The sequence below is a fragment of the Loxodonta africana genome, chromosome 7 (genome assembly GCF_030014295.1).
Source record: "Loxodonta africana isolate mLoxAfr1 chromosome 7, mLoxAfr1.hap2, whole genome shotgun sequence".
NCBI classification, from domain to species: domain Eukaryota; kingdom Metazoa; phylum Chordata; class Mammalia; order Proboscidea; family Elephantidae; genus Loxodonta; species Loxodonta africana.
This window is the reverse complement of record NC_087348.1, coordinates 123,119,333-123,144,592: the sequence shown is the minus strand read 5'-3', so window position 1 is coordinate 123,144,592 and position 25,260 is coordinate 123,119,333. Positions and strand designations below refer to the sequence as shown.

Below are 25,260 nucleotides of genomic sequence, written 5' to 3'. Positions count from 1 at the left end.
TTATTTTTCGTTGTTATCCATTTGGAGCTCATTGAATACAGAAACCAGGTACTATTCATTTTTCATATCTTTAGGACCTAGCACAGTGTAGGTAGTCCATGGTAGATGGTCAATAACTGTTTGCTGAATTTTTTTTTTAATCAAATTATCCAATTGCAAGCTTCCTTTTATCCACCCTCCCTCTCTCCCGCAGCTTTTGTATATTCTAAAAACCATAACTAGAGCTATTAATAGGATGCTCATACATTCCAACCTGCCTACTGATGCATGCTGGTCTACTGTTCAAGGATAACTCTGTTTCACCCTCAAAACTATTCTGGTTTGGGTTATGAATTAGATGATCATACTAGTTATAGATTTTAAGAAGTCCATATTCATGGAACAATTTGAAACTATGTGATTAGGGATTGAAACCTGACTTCATCAGAATTAATAAAAAACTGAGGATTCAAGTAAAGAAATGCATACACTGGGTAACAGACAAAAGATACAGCTGTTGTGACGAATAGTATTGTGCACTGAAAAAATAAAGGTTCCCTGAGAAAAGGATCTGCTGATTGAAAATGGCTATTGGTGGAGACTGATAAATTCTATTCAAAAGTGTACACATTAATACAGGCATTTATTTAGTATTTGTCTTTCAAGATATGCAACAGATTTTGTGCCACAGCCAGCACCGTATACATGTACACCTGAATGTGTTAAAAATATTTATAATGCTTAGCTTTGGGGAGATGAAGGTAAGTTTATTATCAAACATGTTCAGCAAGTAAAATAATATTCTTTTAGGTTTCTTGACATTTTAAGAAATTATAGATTTTCTACATTGATTTCTATGACACATTATATTTAGGCCAATACCATGTTGTTATACTTGTAAGTATATATGCAGATATGTAGACATGTTGTTGTTTTCAAGGTTAGAATAACTTGTATCAATATTTTATCAGGGATTTTTAACTGAGCTTACATCGAAAGCTGAGTTAAATGGGCACTAAGAGTTTGCATTAAAAAGTGATCTATAAACATTATAAAGCTAATAATATTAAGTTTTGATTTCTATAATTTGCCATGCTAATTTTGTTTAATGAACCATAACAATAAAACAAATTAACACATTTATAAATTCGTGTATATATATATAAATATATATATAAATTTATGTATATATATATTCATGTATATATATATAAGGCAGAAATAACTACTAAATGCAAAAGGGCATAATCTTTCAATAGTAACTGTTCATCTCATCATAGTATAAGTGGTTAATTAATATAAATTAGAACATCATGAAATAATTACTGAGTCAGTTCCAACAACAATTTCTGGGCATTTAATGCAACTAATCATTCAATTGCTTCAGGTGGAACAAAAAAACTTGGGTTCAACCTATTATTTTGTTATACTTTTGAAACCAAATTAAAACAAACAGTTGCTGTAGAGTTGACTCAAATTGAGGTGCTATCAAATTAACTAGTTGTTAACTGAAACAAAAAATAGATATAACAATCTATTATCATAGACTTGGTGTATTTATGTGCATGTGTTTTTAAAAATCTTGTACATATATTCTTCTAAACTACATTAAAAGTTTTTAAATAATTCCTAAATTAAATACAACACATTCCTTTAGTCTCTATAGTTTTTAAACTTTTGCAGGGTGAAATCAAAATATAACCAAAAATTATTAACAAGATTTCATCCTCAAAAGTTTCCTTGTTTCCCCTTATAATCTGACATGCCCAGCCCCATTACCTGATTTCCAGGCAACCACTGATCTTCTATTGCTATATATTAGTTTGAATTTTCTAGAATTACATATTAATTAAATCTTACATTACTCTTTTTACCTTCCTTCTTTTATTATACATAATTATTTTGAGATTCACCCAGTGGATGTGATGGAATCAGCTCCTAAAGGCTTGTGATAGCTGATTCTTAAAACTGTATGAATTATGCAAGTCAGTTATTAAACATTGCAATTATGTAAAAATTATAATAATTTAGAATTAATAATTTTTATTTAAAGCAAAGTTAATAAATATTTGAAACTCATCACTTCCTAATTATTTTACAGCTTTTATTATCTTCTATAAGTTTAAGATTATTATGTCTATTATAGCTGTTTGATGGCAATACTATATAATGGTGCACTACCAGGTACCTCTTCACATCTCTATCTTCAGTGACCTTACGTTAATAATTGAAATTGGCCATGATAGAAGTACTTATACTACAGAAATCAACAAATGCCATAGACCTCAATTATCTGATGGATCTAAAAAGAGGTGCTAATTTTCAGTTTGTTAGCTCTTTTCTTGTAGTGTGGAAGGAAGTGATGACTTCCAAGCTTTTTAGTCAGATCAGAAACTGTAAGTCCCCTATATATTATTCCAGAAGTTTTGGTGGTACAAACAGTTAATGTGCTCAGCTGCTAACCAAAAGGTTGGAAGTTACTGATACTAAAACCAGACAAAGACACCACACAAAAAAGGGAAAGTTACAGACCATGTATGAAAAAATTCTCAACGAAACTCTTGCCAACAGAATTCAGCATCCTATAAAAAAAAAATACCGCACCATAACCAAGTGGGATTCATACCAGGTATGCAAGGATGGTTCGAAATTAGAAAATCAATGAACACAAACCACCACATAAATAAAAAAAAAATCACATGATCATCTCAATAGAGAGAGAAAAGTCATATAAGAAAGGCCAACACCCATTCCTGATAAAAACTCTAAATAAACAAAGGAATAGAAGGTAAATTCCTCAACATAATAAACAGTATCTATACAAAACCAACAGCCAACATCATTCTCAATGGAGAGAGGCTGAAAATATTCCCCCTGAGAATGGGAAAAGACACCACTCCTATTTAACACCGTGCTGGAAGTGTTAGTTACAGCAATAAGACAATAAAAAGAAAAAAAGGACAACCAAATTGGTAAGGAAGAAGTAAAACTATACCTATTCCCAATGATGTGATACTATACATAGCGAACACTAAAGACTCCACAAGAAAATGGCTGGAACTAATAGATTCAGCAGAGTAGTAGGATACAAGATAAACATACAAAAATCAGTTGGATTCCTACAGACAAATAAAGAGAACTACAAAAAGGAAATAAGGAAAGCAATATCATTTATACTGCCACCCCCCCCCCCGCCACCCCCAGATAAAATACTTAGTACGAAATCTAACCAGGAACGTAAAAGACCTAAACCAAAAAACTCAGTGCCGTCAAAAGACCTATACAAGGAAAACTACAAAACACTACTACAGGAAACCAAAAGACACCTACATAAATGGAAAAACATACCATGCTCATGGATAGGTAGACTCAACATTGTGAAAATGTCATTTCTACCCAAAGCAATCTACAAATAAAATGTAATCCCAAGCCAAATACCAACAGCATTATTTAATGAGATGGAAAAAATCATTAACTTTATATGGAAAGGAGAGAGGCCCTGGATAAGTAAAGGATTACTGAAGGAGAAGAACAAAGTAGGAGGACTTGTACCACCTGATCTCAGAACCTACTGTACAGATACAGTAGTCAAAACAGCATGGTACTCTGGTGGTGTCTGAGGTCTTAAAAGCTTGTGAGTGGCCATGTAAGATACATCAATTGGTCCCATCCCACTCAGAGCAAAGGAGAATGAAGAAAACCAAAGATGCAATGAAAATACTACCCAAAGCACTAAAGGGCCAACTGAACCAGAGACTCCACCAACCTGAGAAAAGAAGAACTAGATGGTGCTCTGCTACCACCAATGACCACCCTACAGGGAACGTAACAGAGAGTCCTGGATAGAGCAGGCAAAAGATGTAGAGCAGAACTCAAATTCATGTAAATGAGACCAGACTTAATAGTCTGAAAGAGACTGGAGGAACCCCCGAAACTATGGCCCTTACACACACTGTTAACCCAGAACTAAAACCACTTCCAAAGCCCCCTTTTCACGCAAAGACTAGGCAGGAGTATAAGACAAAAAATAATAAGACATGAGGATTATGCTTCTTAGCTCAATCAGATACACGAGACCAAAGGTGCACTTCTTTCCAAAAGCAGGATAAGAAGGCAGGATGGGACAGCAACTGGCCACATGGACACAGGAAACCCTGGGTGGAAAGGGAGACTGTGCTGTCACATTGTGGGGACTGCAACTAATGTCACAAAACAGTAAGTCTATACATTTTTGAATGAGGAATTAACTTGAGCTATAAACGTTCACCTAAAGCACAATTAAAAAACAAAAAGATTTAAAAGAAAAAAAAATGGGCAAAGGATATAAACAGATATTCCATCAAAGAAGACATTCAGGCAGCTAACAGACAAATGAGGAAATGCTCCCGATCATTTGCCATTTAAAAAAAAAAAAAAAAATCCTTTGCCTTTGAGTAGATTCAGACTCATAGTGATCCTCACGGACAAAGAAGGGCTGCCCCATAGGGTTTCCAAGAAGCAGCTGGTGGGTTCGAACTGCTGACCTTTTTGATTAGCAGCCAGGCTCTTAACCACTGCACCACTGAAATGCAAATCAAAACTATATTGAGATAACATCTCACCCCAACAACACTGGCATTAATCCAAAAAACACAAAATAACAAATGTTGGAGAGGTTGCAGGGAGATTGGAACGGTTATGTACAGCTGTTGGGAATATAAAATGGTATAACCACTATGGAAAATGATATGGTGCCTCCTTAAAAAGCTAGAAGTAGACATACTCATACAATCTGGCAATCCCATTACTAGGAATATACCCTAGAGAAATAAAAGCCCTCACATGAATAGACATACACACACCCATGTTCACTGCATCATTATTGACAACAGCAAAAAGATGGAAACAACCTAAGTGCCCATCAACAGATGAACGGATAAACAAACTATGCTATGTACACACAGAGGAATACTATGCAATGATAAAGAACAATGATGAATCAGCAAAACACCTCACAACCTGGATGAATCTGGAAGGTATTATGCTGAGTGAAATTAGGCAATCACAAAAGGGCAAGTATTGTATAAGAGCGCTATTTTAAAAACCCAAGAAAAGGTTTACATACAGAAAAAAACAATCTTCGATAGTTATGATGGAGGGGAGGGATGGGGGGTAAAAGCACTAACTAGATAGTAGACAAATGTTAACTTTGGTGAAGGGAAGACAACACATAACATAGGGGATGTCAGCACAACTTGACCAAGGCAAAGTCACAGAAGCTTCCTAGACACATCCAAACACCTTGAGGTAATGAGTAACTGGGCTTCCTAGATGGTCTCGGGCGGCATTTAGGTCAATTGGCATAACACAGTTCATAAAGAAAATGCTCTACATCCTAGTTTGGTGAGGAGCATCTGGGGTCTTAAAAGCTTGTGAGCAGCCATCTAAGATACATCTATTGGTCCCATCCCATCCAGGGCAAAGGAGAAAGAAAGAAAGAAAAAAAAAAAAAACAAACAACCTGGTACTGGTATGACAGGCACACTGACCAATGGAATAGAGTCGAGAACCCAGATGTGAATCCACCCACATATGGTCAGCTTCTTTGACAAAGCCCCAAAGTCCATTAAATGGTGCAGACAAAAATGGATGTCTATCTGTAAAAAAATGAAACAGGGCCCATACCTCATACCATACACAAAAACTAATTCAAAATGGATCAAAAACTTAAAGGAAAAACTATAAAGATCATGGAAGAAAAAATAGGGTCAATGCTAAAAAAAAGAGGCCCTAAAATACAGCATAAATAGGATACAAACCACAGCTAAGAATACATAAACACCAGAAGGTAAATTAGATAACTGTGATCTTGTAAAAATTACACACTTATGCTCATGAAAAGACATCATGAAAAATTTTTATTTATGACATATCTCTAAAATATATAATCTAAAATCTATAGGAAAATCCAACACCACTACAAGAAAAAGTTAAATAATCTGATTAAAAAATGGGAAAAAAATACAGACAGTTCACCAAAGAAGACATTTTCTGGCAGCTAACAGACACAGGAGGAGATGCTCATGATCACTAGCCATTACAGAAATGCAAAACAAAACTACAGTGAGATACCATCTCACCCTGACATTATGGGCACCAAATAAAAAAAAAAAAAAAACAGAAAATAACAAATGCAGGAACGGCTATGGGGAGATTGGAACTTTTACACACTGCTGGTGGAAATATAAAATAGTACAATCATTTTGGAAAATGATATGATGCTTCCTTAAAAAGTTAGAAATAGAAATACCATATGATCCAGCAATCCCACTCCTAGGAATATATTCCAGCGAAATAAGAGACGTCACATGAATAGACATATGCACATCCATGATCACTGCAGCGTTATTTGCAATAGCAAAAAGATGAAAACAATCAAAGTGCCCATCAACAAATGAATGGATAAACAAACTATGGTATATACACACAATGGAATACTATGCAATGATAAAGAAAATGATGAATCTACAAAACATCTCACAACATGGATGAATCTGGAGGGAATTATGTTGAGTGAAAATAAGTCCATCACAAAAGGACAAATATTGTATGAGACCACTATTATAAAAACTCAGGAAAAGGTTTTCACAGAGAAAGAAACAATCTTTGATGGTTACAAGCGAGGGGAGGGATGGAGAGGGAAAACACTGACTAGATAAGCGGTAACTTTGGTGAAAGGTAAAGCAGTACACAGTGCTGGTGAAGTCAGCACGACTTGACCAGGCCAAGTTCAGAGACACTTCAGAGACACATCCAGATGCCCTGAAGGATCAAACTACTAGGCTGAGGGCTGGGACCATGGTCTCAGGGGACATCCAGCTCAACTGGCATAAAAGAGTCTATAAAGGAAATGTTCTACATCTGAGTGTGGTGAGTAGCGTCTGGGGTCTTAAAAGCCTGTGAGCAGCCATCTAAGATACATCTACTGGTCTCATCCACAAAGGAGATGAAGAAAACCAAAGACACAAGGGAAAGATTAGTCCAAATGACTAATGGACTACAACTACCACAACCTTCACTCATCTGAGCTCAGACCAACCAGATGGTGCCTGTTTACCACCACTGACTGCTCTGGCAGGGATCACAATAGAGGGTCCTAGACAGAGTGGGAGAAAAACGTAGAACAAAATTCACATTCACAAAAAAAGACCAGACTTACTGGTCTGACAAAGACTGGAGAAACCCTGAGAGTATGGTCCCTAGACACCCTTTTTACTCAGTACTGAAGTCACCCCTGAAGTTCACCTTTCAGCCAAAGATTAAACCCATTGAAACCTAGACATGCCTATAAAACAAACAATAACACACATAGTTCGACCATGTATATGAGACTAAATGAGCACACCAGCCCAAAAGGAAAGATAAGAATGCAGGAACGGACATGAAAAATGGAAACGGGGAAACCAAGGTCGAGAAGTGGAGAGTGTTGACACATGGCGGGGCTGGCAACCAATGTCACAAAACAATCTGTGTTTTAATTGTTTAATGAGAAACTAATTTGCTCTGTAAACTGTCATCTAAAGCACAATAAAAAAAAAAAAGGGTTGAAGGTTAGAAATCATCTAGAGGTGCCTCAGAAGAAAGGACTGCCAATCTGCTTCTGAAAAATCAGTCACTGAAAACCAAATGAAGCACAGTTCTACTCTTACATACATGTGGTCGCCATGAGTTGGAATAAATTTGATGGCAACTGGTACTGGTACTTGTATAATCAATTTGGGGATAATTTTTTATATGTTTGGAGATAGAAGTCTAGGTTGTTTTTTATTTTTTGGCTTTTGGCATTTGGCTATCCAATTGTCAGAGTATCATTTGTTATAGAATTTTTTCTTTCTCTATTTAATTGCCTTATTATCTTTGGCAAAAATCAACTGATCATATACATGTTTGGGTCTATTTCTACACTGTTTATTCTGTTCCACGGATCTATTATATCTATTTTTATGTCAATAACACATTGTTTTGAATATCTTTATGAGTCTTAAAACATGAAGAGTAAGGCCTTCCACTTTATTCTTCTTTTTCAAACTTTTTAGGCTATACTAGGTCTTTTGCATTTTTATAAAACATTAGAATCAACTTGTCAATCACTATAAAAAAATCCTGCAGGGGTTTTGATTGGGATTGTGTTGAATCTATAGATCATTTTAGAAAGGATTGATATCTTAACACTGAATCTCCTCATCCATGAACACAGTACAGATTTCTGTGCACCTTTCCATTCATTTGGGTTTTCTTTCATTTCACTCATCAATGCTTTGGTGTTTTCAGTGTACAGAGGTTTTACGCATCTTTTGTCTAATTTATTCCTAGATAGTTCACCCTCTGATGTTATTGCAAATGGTATTTTTTTTAACTTCAATTTTCAATAGTTGGTTCCTAGAATATACAACTACAATTAATTTTTTAACATGTATTTACCTCGTAACCTGCAACCAACTAAACTTAAACCTTCTTGTTAGTTCTATAGATTTTTTGTAGATTCCGTAAGATTTTGTATATAAATGATCATATTCTCTACAAATAAAGATAGGATTTCTTTTTCCTTTCAACCTGAATGTCTTTTCTTTCTTTTCCTTGACTTGCTAGGACCTTCAATACAATGCTGAATAGAGATGGCAAGAGTGGACATAACGCCTATTCCTGATCTAGGGTAAAATCATTAAGCATTTTACTATTAAACATGTTACTTGCAGCTTTTTTGTAGATGCTTTTTATGCTTGGGTTTTATGCTTTTAAGCAGGTTCATTTCTAATCCCATTTTGTTAAAAATTTTTATCATGATTGGATCTTGAATTTTTTCTAAAGGTTCTTCTGTGTCTATTGAGATGATCATATGATTTTTGTTTGTTAATTTATTAAAAGGGTAAAAACCACTGATTGTTTATTTTTTGTATTTGTTGTTGAGAACATACACAGCAGAACATACACCAATTTCTACATGTACAATTCAGTGACATTGATTGCATTCTTCAAGTTGTATAATCATTCTCATCCTTCATTTCTGAATTGTTCCTGCCCCATTAACATAAACTCACGGTCCCCTAAGTTTCCTATGTAATCTTCCCAGTTGCTGTTGTCAATCTGATCCCACATAGATGGTTCTTAGAAGAGCACAATGCTCAAGGCAGACATTCCTTCACTAGTTAAGCTAAACTATTATCATTGTTTGGTTTTTGAATGTCAACCCAAACTTGTACTCTTGGAATAAATCCTACTTGGTCAGGATGCATAATCCATTTTATATTTTGTTGGATTCAATTTGCTAACACCCTGTTAAGCAGTTAAGTGCCTTTACCCATGATGAAAACTGATCTGTAGTTTTGTTTTACTGTAATGTCTTTGTTACATTTTGGTTTCAGGCAATACTGGACTCATCAAAAATGTTGGCAAGTATCCACCTCTTCTATTTACTGGGAAGAGTTAATATAGAGTTGGTATTATATTTTCTTTAAATGTTTGTTAGAATTCACCTGTGTATTCTAGGAGTTCTTTCTATGAAAAAGTTTTAAATAAGTCCAATTTCTTTAATAAATATAGGCCTCTTAGGTTATCTGTTTCTTCCTGAGTGAACTTTGCTACCTTGTGTCCTTTAAGAAATTAGTGTATTTTATGTATATTATTGAATTTATGAGCAAAATGTTTTTAATAATATTCTCTTATTATCCTTTTAATATCTGTATTATCCCTTTAATATAGTGATGTCCCCTTTCTTTATTGTTGACACTGGTAATTTCTGGCTTCTCTATTTCTTGGTATCTCTTTCAGATTAATTGAGTAAAAGCTTATGTTTCCATTATGTCCTTTATTGGCTTATTATTACTATTTTCTTTTTTCATTGGTTGCTTTAGGGTTTATACTACATACTTTAATTATAACAGCCTACCTTTAAGTAATACTAATACTACTTCACATATTAAAAAAACTTATAACACTGTTTTCCCATATTCATTTTCTAAATGAACGAAAAAGGACAAGTAGAAGAACAAGTTCAGGAGCAAAAATCTCTATTAAACACGTTAAAAAAAAGAAAGTATATTCTATTGTCTTGGCATGATGACAGAATTAAGTTAGGGATACTGAAGGAGAGTTCCAAGAGACTAGAGATTCTGGGTATATGTAGACCCCTTTGTTTTTATGTAACTCAATAAAACTAATTTACATTTACAAATGAGCAAATAATCCCAGAAGCTGGGCTATATGAAGAAGAACCCAGCATCAGGAATGGTGGAAGACTCATTAACAACCTGCGATATACAGATAACAAAACCTTGCTTGCTGAAAGCCGAGATGATTTGAAGCACTTACTGATGAAGATCAAAGACCACAGCCTTCAGTATGCATTACACCTCAACATAAAGAAAACAAAAATCCTCACAACTGGACCAATAGGCAACATCATAATAAACAGAGAAAAATATTTAAGTTGTCAAGGATATCATTTCTTTGAATTCACAATGTTCATGCAAGCAGTAGTTAAGAAATCAAATGATGTATTGGACTGGAGAAATCTCCTGCAAAAGACCTTTTTAAAGTGTTAAAAAAAAAAAAAAAGCAGAGATGTTAAGTTGAGGACTAAGGTGGGCTTGATGCAAGCCATAGTGTTTTCAATCACCTCATATGCATGCAAAAGCTGGACAATGAATAAGGAAGACTGAAGAAGAATTGACTCATTTGAATCACGGTGTTGGCAAAGAATACTGAATGTACCATAGACTGCCAGAAGAACAAACAAATCTGTCTTGGAAGAAACACAGCGAGAGTGCTCTTTAGAAGCAAAGTAGGCTAGACTGTGTCTCACATACTTTGGCCATGTTATCAGGAGGGATAAGTCCTGGAGAAGGACATCATGCTTGGTAAAGTGTAGGGTCAGTGAAAAAGAGGAGGACCCTCAACAAAATGGACTGACACAGTGACTGCAACAAAGGGCTCATAGCAATAATTGTGAGGATGGCGCAGGACTGGGCAGGTGTTTCATTCTATTATACACAGGGTCGCTATGAGTCAGAACTGACTCAACAGCACCTAACAACATGTGTATATAATCAAATTTTGATTATAAATGAAGCAACAGATGAGGTAGAGGGAGGAGTTCCACCCTAGTATTTGATAAGCCTTTGGAGACGAGTATGTGGAGTTCCAGGTACGCAAAGTTGATAAATGTCTCTTAAGGCAAAGACTACAATTTAGCTGCTTGATCACATTAACACAATATTCAATGAGAGATAATGTGGAAAGAACTATAACCTAAGAATAACAGCATCAGAACTGTAGTATAGGCTTTGATACTTTATCAGGAGTAACTCCTTTCAGCTTTAGTTTTCTAAGAAAAGCAAGGATAGATGAGAGTAGCAAATTGGATAATGGCTACAAAAGTGCTCTATAACTGGTAAAGAATTATATAAATATAACCTATTACTTTATTCTAATGGAAAAATACAAATTATTCATCGTTAATAATTATCATTTGGCAAAATAATTCTGGGTATGATTTTTCTAAGCACTCATTTGCATGCAGGGGGATACATTTTAAAAAGGAGAGGCCTTTAAGAAAAGCTCCCCGACAACTTAGAATGCACATTTTTTTTTCCCTAAAGCCTTGACGATCAATGGTGAGGTGGTCATGGATGCTGACAAAGAGTAATGGAGATGAGCAGGGAGGTGATGTGGCAGGTGGTATTGTCCTTTTTGATGGAAATTCTGACTACAGAACAGTGGTTCCCAAACTCTAACATGCATCAGAACTACCTCAAGGACTTGAACAAACACAGATTGTGGGGTAACACACCTAGAGTTCCTAATTCCGTAGGTCTGGGGTGGTGCCCAAGAATTCGTGCTTCTAACAAGTTTTCAAATGATGCTGATGCTGTTCTTCTGGAGATCATACTTTGAAAAGCACTGCTATAAGGAAAAGCCACGGCAGAGAGGAGGGAAAGGAAAATCTGGTCTAGCAGAGATCTTAATTCTTACATATCCTGAGATTCTATAATAATCATTTCTGTGGATACAGATGTGCATTTTAAAGAGTGCATCACTTTCCTTCAATTTTCAAAGGTGTCAGTTGTCCAAAAAAATTAAAAACCAGTTGTTCAGAAATTTATTTTGAAAGGGCTTAAGATTCACTAATAATCTTGCTATATCATTGAGAGTACCTGGTTTAAAAAATAAAAAGCCATTTAATGTCACTACCCAGTATATTAGAATAATTTGAAATGTATAGCCAATATATATATGTGCAGTTTATAAGTGGCACCATTAAAATAATTTTCTTTTAAAATGAAATACAATCTATTAATTTCCACCAAAACAGTATATTGCTTTAGTGATTATTCAGCAAGAAAGATAAAGAAATTTGGTGTCATATCTTTTCATGTTATGACTTAAATCCTATATCCCAACATTTAAGAGAAGACTAATCACATTTTACAATATTATTTTTTTTAACAAACAAATTAGAAGTATTATGACTTTTTACAAGACAAAAAGTTTCAGCACATCACCAGTAACCATCAAAGAAATAAAAGAGTTGTAATTCTTTCTAGGAAAATTCCTACTCCATGTCAGAAATAGTAAAGAAAATGTCAAGTACTGAAATATTTCTGAAATCACATTAAATCATATCACATAACACAGAACTTGTCACATTCAAATGTAATACAAAATTAAATTTTTATTCTGAAATAAATGGAATAGTGCTGAATTCTCAATCTTTGTTAAAACCCACTAGAAAGTAAATGTCAGAAAGTATTTTATTGACATTGTCTTAGTGAAGGAGTCCTGGTGGTGCAGTGGTTAAGCGCTTGGATGTTAACAGAAAGGTCAGTGGTTCAAAACAAGCAGCTGCTCCATGGGAGAAAGATGTGGCAGTCTGCTTCTATAGAGATGACAGCCTTGGAAACCCTATGGGGCAGCTCTATTCTGTCCTCCTACAGGGTTGTTAGGAGTCGGCATCAACTCCATGACAATGGGTTTTATGGGTTAATGAAAGGCAGCCTAATCTCATCTGAGTTTCACCAGATATTCTAAACTATTCCAAAGACACTATCTGTGATATAATGTACGTGTGCTTCACGAAACACATTTCTCAGCCTTTGAGAAAATTTTAACAGAAACACAAAATCATTTTCACACAAATTATAAAAATACTTCAAAGGTAGTGATATTTTCAGAGGCTCTATTTTTTAATTCAAAGGGTAATATAGGATACTTCATTCAATAAATTGCATATTGAGATTGTCTGCATCTTACACAAACACATTTTAATTAAGAAATAAGTCATCAGGTCCTATGGCTATGTCAAATAAGAAAATACTTAGCAGACATTAATGGAGCAGGAAAGAGGAAAATATGTTATGAAGTATTAAAAATCTGTAACCCCATTCTGTAACACCATCCTTTGGTCTTAATCAAGGAAATCATTTCATATAATAAAGCCCCTTTAGTTCTTTGTTTTCTTTCAATATGATCTAATGTACCCACATCATACTAAAATCACAGAATATGGTTTAAAATTAAGTTATTCATTTTTTTCAAATGTTTATGCCAAAGGTCACCCAGGTCATTAACAGCAGAAACAAAATAAATTTGGTTTGCCAATTACCCTTCTTTGTTTTGTTAATAACAACCTAGAATCCTCCTGAACTACCCTAGTCTAAGTCCTAACCACCTCTTACCTAGACGAATAAACAGTAACCAACACGATACTCCTACTTCTCTGAACTAATTTTAAACACTGTTACACATGGGGTCACCATGAGTCAGGGGGGTAGACTCCATCCACAGCAGCTAACAACCACCACCACCACACTAATGTTTCAGAAGCTGGCTTTTTCATAATGAAATTCCCTAAAGAAACAATAACAAAATAACTAATATTTATAGCGTACTTGTTATACGGCAAGCACTTTACCCATATGATTTAATTTAATGTCATAATAATCCCGTGATGTCGGTACCATTATTACACTCATTTTACAAATGAGAAAACTAAAGTTTAGAGAGGTTTAAGTGATCTACTCCAGGTCACACAGCTACTTAGTGGTAGAACTAGAATTCAAACTGGCAGACTGATACCAGAGCCCACATTCTTAGCCATTTTGCTACATTATTTCTGCAAAAATTTTTTCTTATTGTCTAAAATATTTTATCCAGCTCCTTAATTTTACTATGCTTCCTTCTATGCAAATCCTATCGGACTTAAACCATGCTCTTCGACACAAGTCTTGTTTTTATATCACTGATATTCTCCTCCTCTTCCTAATTCAACAATATTTAGTCTATATTATACATATGGCCCTTATACAGCATATCAGTGGATTTTGAAAGAAATGAACTTCCAAGAGTAATTATCTTTTGATGAAAAAACTTAAATCATTTACATTTATTATAGCAACCAGATTTGCCTAGGGTCAAATCCTGACTCTGCAACTATTCACTGCATTACTCTGGTTAAGTTATTTAACACCCCTCTGCCTCAGGTTTCTCACAGTAAGATGAAAATAATATTAGTACAACCTCATAGTGTTCCTGTGATGATTGAGTTAATTAATATAAAATTATTAGAAAGTTCTTGGAACTCTTTTCACTGGTTTGCCAAGGTTCTTTCATGAGTAACAACATATATCTACCTCAAATTAAAAACAGATTAGTCACAATTTATAGTATAATACAGTACTACAGTATTTTAATAATCACAGATGATTAACTGAGATAGAAAACTATAATTCAGTGAACAATATGAAACTGAAATCCTTTTCCAAAAGATAAGGATGTTAGAGTAGTTCTTTTTGTATATGTAGAAAAGAAATATAGATCTCCTTTTTTAATATAAGACATAGAAAGTTCTAGAAAGGCAATCTTTTTTATCAGACAGAGAGGACTTTTAGGTTGACTATCAGAGGGTTCTCTATATTGAAAGAACAGGAAAAAAAGAAAATTCTTAATTCCCATAGTAAAATATTTTCCAGATACCAAGTTCTATAAGGTTTCTATTTTCCAAGTAGCTAAAATGAATCTACAAAGATATTCCATATTTTTGTTTCTATCCAATATATCTGAAATACATATGCTTTGTAATCATTTTAAATGGTTTAATTATTAAGCAATTATTTGCTAAAAGCACCCTGATTTTCCATTGAGTAACCATCATCTTCTCAGTCTCAGTATATGCATTAAAAATAGAACTGATTTCACTACCAGCTGCTGGGATCAGCATTTGGGTGAAACTCTGGACAAACAGAGCTTTGCACACCCTGTTCATAGAATTAGTATAGGAATAAGTACAAGGCATAGCCAATTGGTTTGAATCAAACCTAATCACAGGATTTTGCTCGAGTTACCAGAAAACAGTGATCACCTTTCTGTTGGACATGAAGATTAGAAGATGTAAAATGCTAGGTTATACCACCTATAGAAGACCTGACCAAAAGTGAAGCCAACATAAACGAAAGCATAGGAATTAGACACATAGGTAGATGATAGACAAACAGATAGATAGTGTCATGGATTGAACTGTATCCCCCCAAAATATCTGTCCACTTTGCTAGACCATGATTCCTAGTATTGTGTGACTGTCTACCATTTTGTCATCTGATATGATTTTCCTATGTGTTGTGAATCCTGTCTCTATGATGTTGATGAGACGGGATTAGTGGCAGTTATGATAATGGGGCAGGGCTCAGTCTATAAGATTAGGTTATATCTTAAACCAATCTCTTTTGGGATATAAAAGAAAGAACCGAGCAGAGAGACGGGGGGACCTCATACCACCAAGAGAGCAGTGCTGGGAGCAGAGCACGTCCTTTGGATCTGGGGTCCCTGTGCCTGAGAAGCTCCCAGACCAAGGGAAGACTGATGGTAAGAACCTTCCCCTGGAGCCAACAGAGAGAGAAAGCCTTCCCCTGGAGCTGGCACCCTGAATTTGGACTTCTGGCCTACCAGATGGTGAGACAATAAATTTGTCTTTGTTAAAGCCAACCACTTGTAGTATTTCTGTGATAGCAGCCTGGATAACCACGATGATAGATAGATTAGATAGACAGATGGATGGATGAATAGATAGACAGACATAGATAGGTAGACACCTACAAAGACAGGTAGGTAGACAGGGAGACAGGTAAGTAGACATGTAGGTAGACAGGTAGGTAGACAGATAGACAGACAGACAGACAGATGATAGATAAAAACCAAAACCAAACCCATTGCCATAGGGTCGATTCTGACTCATACTGACCCTATAGGACAGAGTAGAATTCCCCATAGGGTTTCCAAGGAGTGGCTGGGATTCAAACTGCTAACCGTTTGGTTAGCAGTCGAGCTCTTAACCACTGCATCACCAGGGCTCTAGATGGACAGACAGACAGACCAACAAAAGTTGTTCAGGTCCTAAAGGCAATTTTAAGTCCTACACCTAGCTGACTTAATACCAGCTACCCTTGAACTCTTCAGTTATATCAGCCAATTAATTCCTATATGGCTTAAGACAGTTTGACTTGTGTTTTCGGATACTATTAACTATAAGACTCCTGACAAATGTATACATGATGGAAGAATCATTTATAATAATAAAATACAAACATATATGGTTGAATTGGCTTACCTTTTGGTTTAATAAAGCATTTGCCAATTTTTGTACTTCTGAACTCAATAATGTAGTTCCTCTGATGACTTTGCTGAGAGCGGCAAGTGACTGATGAACACTTTGTACTAAACGAATGGCACTGAATTGTTCAAGAACGATGAATGATAATATTGGAGATCCTTGTCGGTCATTAGGAGGAGACACTTTATGATGAATCAGGTTGGAACTCTACAAGAAGAATATGTCATGTCACATTTACTGAAAAGTAACACAAATTATTGATATAACACCTCAAATGTTATTTAAATGTTTTGTTGTTCTATCCTATTTTGAAGCTGTTTTGAAATTCTCTTGTGTTTTGAATGGCCAAATTTAATATATATGCAAAAACACAGGAAGGGGATTTTAGAGTTCACCAACACTTAAAGTGATGTGGGGGTTGGAATTGAGAGTGGTGAAAAGGGTACCATATTGAGAAGCAGTAGTTGACATAGTAGGAAAAAAAGGTGGAAAAATGGCACCCCTAAGTCAAAGCAGAGCACAGAACAGCTATACTACCGCCCTACCTCTACAAAGGAGCAGGACAGATCACTGCCTTGACATGTGAATGAACACTTAGTTCAATGTGAACGTTACTTGTTTGTATAGTAAAACATCATACTAAAGAGCTTGTGTGCAAAATCAGTGAATACTACATTTTGGGTATTTGTTCCTACATGTATACTTTAACAGAATTTCTGTTATATAGAATTTCTGGGGCTTCTCAAATTAAAAAAAAAAAAAAGAAGGAATTCAGGGAGTCCAATTTGAGTTAAGAGGGGGGCAAATTACCTTCAGTAGTATTCTGGAAGCATCAAAGAATTGTTAAGAGAAATTTAGGAAGTCTTGTTCTCTTACCTATTATCCTAATTTTATCTGTGTATTCTGCTTAGAATCCTAGTTAAGGATTCTTTCTCTTTGTTCTACTGGTTGTCACATTCATGCAATCTATGAGAGCACTGTCTCTTTTTTCATCTATTTAGCATAACAAATAATTTAATAATATGATGATCTACCATGATATTTTCATTATAGAAGATACGTTTCCTTCATTCTCTTCAGAAAATCATCACTAAATAAATTTTATTGGTATAAAATCATTTTGAAAGATAGACTTAGACTATGAGCTCAAGCTTAGGTATTTTATTGCTATTAGTACTATGTTTAAATATTAAAGCTGCTGCAATAATTTTTGAGACATAAATGTATACACTTAAATGAATAATTGATGGCAAACTCAAAACAAATCTAGAGAAGAAAAGAAGTCTATTAACAAAAGTTAATTAAAATTATTACCCTTTACACTGAAACTGAATTAACTATCTGAACCAGATAATGCAATAAATAACACTTAAAGAACACCATCTCCAACCTGAATCACCTAAGAAATAAATTGAAATGAAATTTGGGTTACAGATCTTCCATGGTTCTTTATATTAAAACAGCCTTTGTGGAAGTCAATAACGTGGTATTTAAACATTTATTAATCTTATACTATTCAAGATTCATAAGGTTTTCACTGGCAAATGCTTTTCAGAAGTAGACTGCCGGGTCCTTCTTCCTAGTCTGTCTTAGTCTGGAAGCTCAGCTGAAACCTGTCCTCCGTGGGTGACCCTGCCGGTATCTGAATACCAGTGGCACAGCTTCCAGCATCACAGCAACACGCAAGCCCCCACAGTACCACAAACTGACAGACGCATAGGGGAAGACTCATTAACAACCTGCGTTTTGCAGATGACACAACCTTGCTTGCTGAAAGTGAAAAGGACTTGAAGCACCTAATCATGAAGATCAAAGACCACAGCCTTCAGTATGGATTGGACCTCAACATAAAGAAAACAAAAATCCTCACAACTAGTCCAAGGAGCAACATCGTGATGAATGGAGAAAAGACTGAAGTTGTCAAGGATTTCATTTTACTTGGATCCACAATCAACAGCCATGGAAGCGGCAGTCAAGAAATCAAAAGACGCATTGCATTGGGCAAATCTGCTGCAAAGGACCTCTTCAAAGTGTTGAAGAGCAAAGATGTCACCTTGAAGACTATGCGCCTGACCCAAGCCATGGTGTTTTCAATCATATAAGATTTATTAATCTTATATTATTCAAGATCCATAAGGTTTTCACTGGTTAATGCTTTTCAGAAGTAGACTGCCAGGTCCTTCTTCCTAGTCTGTCTTAGTCTGGAAGCTCAGCTGAAACATGTCCTCCACACATGCATGTGAAAGCTGGACAATGAATAAGAAAGACTGAAGAAGAATTGACGCCTTTGAATTGTGGTGTGGGGAATGAATATTAAATATACCACGGACTGCCGAAAGAACGAACAAATCTGTCTTAGAAGTACAGCCAGAATGCTTCTTAGAAGCAAGGATGGTGAGACTGAGTCTTACATACTTTGGACATGTTATCAGGAGGGATCAGTCCCTGGAGAAGGACATCATGCTTGGCAGAGTACAGGGTCAGCAGAAAGAGGAAGACCCTCAACAAGGCAGATTGACACAGTGGCTGCAACAACGAGCTCAAGCATAACAACGATTGTAAGGATGGCGCAGGACCGGGTAGTGTTTCGTTCTGTTGTGCATAGGGTCACTATGAGTCGGAACCGACTCGACGGCACCTAACAACAACAATTCAAGATCAGTTGCAAGTAAATTTTGTGGGTTTTAATCCATTCTATTAAGTTGATGTGATGAATCTGCACTATCACTATACAGAACAAGAACACCCAAACTTAACACCATTCAAGCAAGTATTTATTTAGCTACAATCCAAACAGATAGGAAGCTTGATACACTGGACTTTTTAAAAGGCTGATTTAGAGGACAGTAACAATGAAGAATGCCTAAAATTCAAGCGGAGTTTAAGTAAGTACTATGGTCTAGAGATACGCACTAAGTGTAAAATACACATTGGATTTCAAAGGCTTACTATGGAAACAGGATAGCACATTAATAATTTTTTATATTGATTGCATGTTGAAGTGCTAGTATTCTGGATACATCTGGTTAACAAATATATTATTAAAGCTAACTTAATCTGTTTCTTTGTACTTACTTAAATATGGCTATAAGAAAATTTAAAATTCCATACGTGGCTCTCATTTGTGTTCCATAGTATAGTCTACTGGACAATGCTAGTCCAACCAAAACCAAACCAAGCCTGTTTTGTGAAGTCTATTCCAACTCATAAAGACCCTGTAGGACAGAGCAGAACTGCCCCATAGGACTTTCAAGGAGCAGCTGGTAGATTCAAACTGCCAACCTTTTGGTTAGCCGCGGACCTCTTAACCACTGTGCCACCAGAGCCCCAATGGAGGCTATTAAATAAAAATACTATAAATTTAGCAATAGGAACAGGAGGAAAATTTGGCATAGAGTAGGGCCTCAACAAGTGCTTTATTAGTGAACAAATGGAAAAAAATGTGGAGAAAAAAATGAAGGAGAATAAGGCAAACTGCAGTACATAAGCTGTGATAAATTAATGAGTGAGAAAGTATAATATAAGCAAAAGACGCAAAGTATATTGTAATATACACTATAACATAATCCATTTCCTACAGGGTTTCACAAAATTCAAATAAAAATTCATGTAAATTGATTCTAACTCTAAAAATAGAATGGATATTTAACACATTCTACAGACATTTTAATACAGTAGTGGCATACTGGATTGTGTGTTACATAATCTTAAAATTCAAAAAATACTAAAACAAATTATTATCATTAAAATATAGCTAAAATCATCATACGAGTAAGTTACAACACTATAAAGTAGGATTTTGGGTGGCAGCCATATCTTTAGTCCATTGCTTATTAAAAGATATAACTGACTGAATCATGTGTGCTTTTTAAGGGTGGCTTTGATATTTTAAAGTTTATCTTATCATCAAAAAACTAAGTGTATTCAGAGAAAATCATTATGTGATCATGGAGCTGCTGGGGGGAAAAGGTTATGGATATTTTTGAAACTTAACTATTAGACAAAAAATCTTTTTAGCAAGAGAAAGAAGTCTAATTTGGTACAATTTAGATGTGAAACCTGGAGTGTTGTTCCTAAGTGACATATAGAAGATTGGCTGCCATGAGCAAGAATCAACTCAGTGGCAACGAGCAATACCAACAGACATTTCCTAAGTGAGTTATTATTTAAGACTTAAGTATATGGGTAAGACATGGAATAGTGCTCTTTATTTTTTGTTTGTTTGCTTGCTTTTAATAATTAGAGCTTTTAAAATTGGTTCTCTCAGGATTTTTGTCACCAAATGATATTCAAGCAAAGGCTACTATATAAGAGATCAGAAGTGGTTTCTGTAAAGGTTCAGATAGGGAAAATGTTAGGCTTTCTGGGCCATAAAGCAAGCCTTAAAATATTTCAAAAGGTTAGTGTTATAAGATCACATTCTCATGTAGTTATGATAGAAATCAGTAACTAAAGGGTAGCTAGGAAAGTGATGGATGTTTGAAAATTCAGAGACTTCTAAATAAAAAAAACCAGAAGACAAAATCGTAATGGCATTTAGAAAATATTTAAAACTGAAAGCCAAAAACTAAACTCATTGCTGTTGAGTCGATTCCGACTCATAGTGACCTAATAGGATAGAATAAAACTGTCCATATTATGGAAGCAGACTGCCACATTCTTCTCCCAAGACTGGCTGGTAGGTTTGAACCACTGACCTTTCATTAGCAGCTGAGTGCCTTAACCACTGCGCCACCAGGGCTTCTATTTAAAACTTAACAAATATTTAAAACTGAGGACACAAATATCAAAACTTGTAGGATACAGCTAAAATAGTACTCAATGAGAAATGTATAGCCTTCAATGCTTAAATTAAGAAAAAGAGGGTGGGGAAGCCACTGAATTAATCACCCAAATCAAGAAGTACATTAGAGAAAGAACAGAATAAAACCAGAAAAAAGTACAAACGCAAAAGCACACCCAATTCTTGGATAGCGGGTATTATTTCTCACCTCCAAATCTAATCGTTTTTATCACCCTTTTCCAAATTATTCCGCCACCATTAACGTAAAGTCATTGTCCCCTTAGCTTCTCATCTAATCTCTGGAGATGCGGCTGTCAATTAGCTCCCACACAGATAAATCTCTGAGACAGCACAATGCTCAAGGCAGAAATACTTTGCTAATTAGGCTAAACTGTTGCTTGTTTCACAGATGACTTTTGGCAAAAGTCTTGGTCTGAGGTTTAAAGATTATCTCAGGGCAACAGTGAAATTAAGCTATTCTGAACCTACAAGTTTAATTCAAAAGATACACAAATCTACTTACAAATCTGGACAAAGAAATAAAAAAATAAGTTACTGGTTCAACTCTTGCTCAGAAAAAATCCATAGCCTATTTTTCTCTTGACAAATTCTATCAGCCTAAAAGAGGAGTTTTATATGTACCTCTTATCATATGGGTAATTTATGTGAGAACGAATGGGTATTCTGAAGCCATACATAGTAAATGTAAATTGGTCAGAATGTCAGTAGTTCTCAATTGTTTTCATCATCAACCAAGCATTACAAACTGCTGGTTGGCAGCTGGTGTGTAATAAAAATATGAAAGCATGAACTGACCTTTCAAATGTATACATGCATAATATAAGATGAAATTAGGCTGTTTATGTATTATAGTTTTAAATATTTTGTTTCTCAAATAGTTATTTTTCAAACACTGAGTTTCTCAGTACAAATTCCACAAAAATATGAGATGTTAAATTATGCATCTGAACAATTTAATAGAATATATATGAATATAGACCTATACAATAACTGAAAACCCTGGTGGCGTAGTAGTTAAGTGCTATGGCTGCTAACCAAGAGGTCGACAGTTCAAATCCACCAGGCACTCCTTGGAAACTCTATGTGGCAGTTCTACTCTGTCCTATAGGGTCGCTATGAGTCGAAATCGACTCGACGGCAGTGGGTTTAGTTTTGGAAACCCTGGTGGCGTAGTGGTTAACTGCTATGGCTGCTAATCAAAGGGTCGGCAGTTTGAATCCACTAAGCGCTCCTTGGAAACTCTATGTGGCAGTTCTACTCTGTCCTATAGGGTCGCTATGAGCAAGAATCGACTTGACGGCACTGGGTTTATACAATAACTATGAAAAATGATTCTATTTTTGAAATGTCTTTTGACTCTTACTCTACATCACACGGCTGCAATACTCAATAACATCACCTATCAGATTGCTCTTAGAACATTACAACTTTCTCTTAACTGGTTTTCAGGCCTCTAGTGTCTTCTTCGGCTGCTAACAAAAAGGTGGGCAGTTCAAATCCATCAGCTGTTACTCTGTCCCATAGGGTCCTTATGAGTCAGAATCTACTTGACGGCAACAGGTTTGGTCCAGGTTTTTTTTAGTGTCTTCTTAATCTAATACACTATTTTCACCATCAGTTTTGCCTTTATAAAAGACAAATGTTTTCACATCACTTCCTCACCCTCTTCTTATTAACTTTGTGGCCTCCACACTACCTATGAAACAAAACCTAAACACTCTAGAATGGCATAAAGCCCTTCTAACCTGTTCCTAATAAACCTTTTTGCCCTTATGCCTCACCATGTCCTCTGAGTATCCTTCATTCAGTCAGGCTAGAATAGCAAACACGGCATACTTTCCCCTCTCTCTGGAATACCATTCCCTCCACTTTTTTGTCTGGAGAATTCCTTACTCATCAAGTAACCTCCTTGACTTCCTCCCAGCAGAATTAATCATTCCCTTATGTAAGCTCCAAGAAACACTGTATACCTGTGCTGTAGAACTTCCACATTTTTTTGTATATTGTTATCATCTCTTAGCAAATCACTAGCAGCTAGCATAGTGGTGAGCATACAGTAGTTCCTCAAAAGACATCTGAGTTATTAATGAATAAGTAAATGAACAAATGAATGCAGTTAAGAGGTATTATTTCTTTTTTTACACATAAAAAAATGATAAGAAAACAACTCAAAAGCGATCCAATCAAGGTCTAGTAGTTACTTAATAGGGAAAAAATAGGAACTGCTAACTCTCTAGTCTTTATTATTCATAAAAATTCACTTATGTTGGATATTTAAGTATAGTTATTCTTTTAAATTTAGCTCATAGTGAACTATAACCTGGTAAAAATAATGATCAAAAACTCTCTTAAACAGGAATGTGGCATTAAGATCTTCCATTAGAAATATTTACACGTATAAGTATTAAATCTCTAAAAAATAAAGGAATTCTTAGTTATTCAAGTGCCATACCTTATGGAAACTATTACACAACTTATAAATAACTACTATAAACATGCAAAGGGAAATGAATGACAGCTGGGAAGCCTTCCGGAATATGTTGAGACTTTATCTGGCCTTTATTGGATCTGTATAACTAAGGGCCTCAGAGACAGAATTAACCATGGTTTGTTCATCTAACACCGAGATCTGCCTTAACACAGAAGAGGGTTTGAAGGCTGGATATGGAGACACGGTGTAGAACAACAAGAACATAATCAAAGATTTTATTTAGGAAAATCAACGTGATCATGACATGAAGGATTTTGGGAGGAGGTAGATACTAGAAGAAAAGTTAAATTTCAAATTTTCTGCAATAATCCATTAAAGAAAGAATACAAGCTTGAAGCATGGTAATGGCTGTAGGAATGAAATGAAGAAAATAAAAACACAAAACGTTACAGCAGAATGTAGTAGTAGATAATTGATAGATTAATTTGGCTATCATGCATTTAACATAATGATAATTTTTAAAAGAATTAATGTATATTTTACAAATAAAATTAATAAATTTTCTATAGAGTTAAAAAAGTTATGTTTGTTTCTGAACAAAATGGCAAACTGTCTCCTTTTTTTGAATCCTGACTGACAAAACAAGAGAATGTTGATCCCAGAAGGTGGTACAACAAACATGGAAAAACTCTGGGAGACAGAAGTGTTTGAGTACTTGGACGTGGAAGGATATGGTAACCTACAACAGAAGAGGGCTAGCTGCCATGGCTAGGATCAGGCTATGATCCTATATACCATCACCATATACCATGTCGGAAACCCTGGTGGCATTATGGTCAAGAGCTACGGCTGCTAAGCATAACGGTCAGCAGTTCGAATCCGCCAGGCGCTCCTTGGAAACTCTACGGGGCAGTTCTACTCTGTCCTATAGGGTTGCTATGAGTTGGAATCAACTCGATGGCACTGGGTTTTATATACCATGTCATCCCTTCAGAGGTGAAAAATAGCAGTATCAAGTGCCAGCCATAGGTAGCAGGGTACCTTCAGGTACATGCAGTACAGCTGTTGTGGCAAACAGATTGAAATAGGGATTATATAGACAGGTTGGCTCTAGGGTTTTAAATCTCTCAGACTGTCAAACAGAATACATAAAAAAAAAAAAAAAAAAGGAACACCAATGCATATTATGGTGAAACTTAAGAAGATCAGAGACAGAATATTCCAGCGGGAAAAGAAGCAGGTTAATATCAAATTACTTTCCAGCAAAAAGATGAATCAGCAATATTTTTCAAGATTTCAAGGGAAATAATGGGAAGCTAAAAGTGGATGTGTAGCTACTACACTCAATATCAGCTAAATGTGAAAATGAAACAAAGATATTCTTAGAGGCAAAAATCCTCAGAAATG

General features: G+C 35.4%; 1 protein-coding gene across 2 annotated transcripts in view; it reads right to left on the bottom strand.

The window, feature by feature from the left end:
* The window catches only part of DYNC2H1 (dynein cytoplasmic 2 heavy chain 1), a 413,953-nt gene that overhangs the window by 91,934 nt on the left and 296,759 nt on the right, over window positions 1–25,260 (bottom strand). For both annotated transcript variants that reach the window (XM_064288850.1, XM_064288851.1), the window contains exon 84: window positions 16,616–16,825. In XM_064288850.1, coding sequence (XP_064144920.1) covers window positions 16,616–16,825 — 210 coding nt within the window. The remainder of the gene's footprint in view (window positions 1–16,615; window positions 16,826–25,260) is intronic.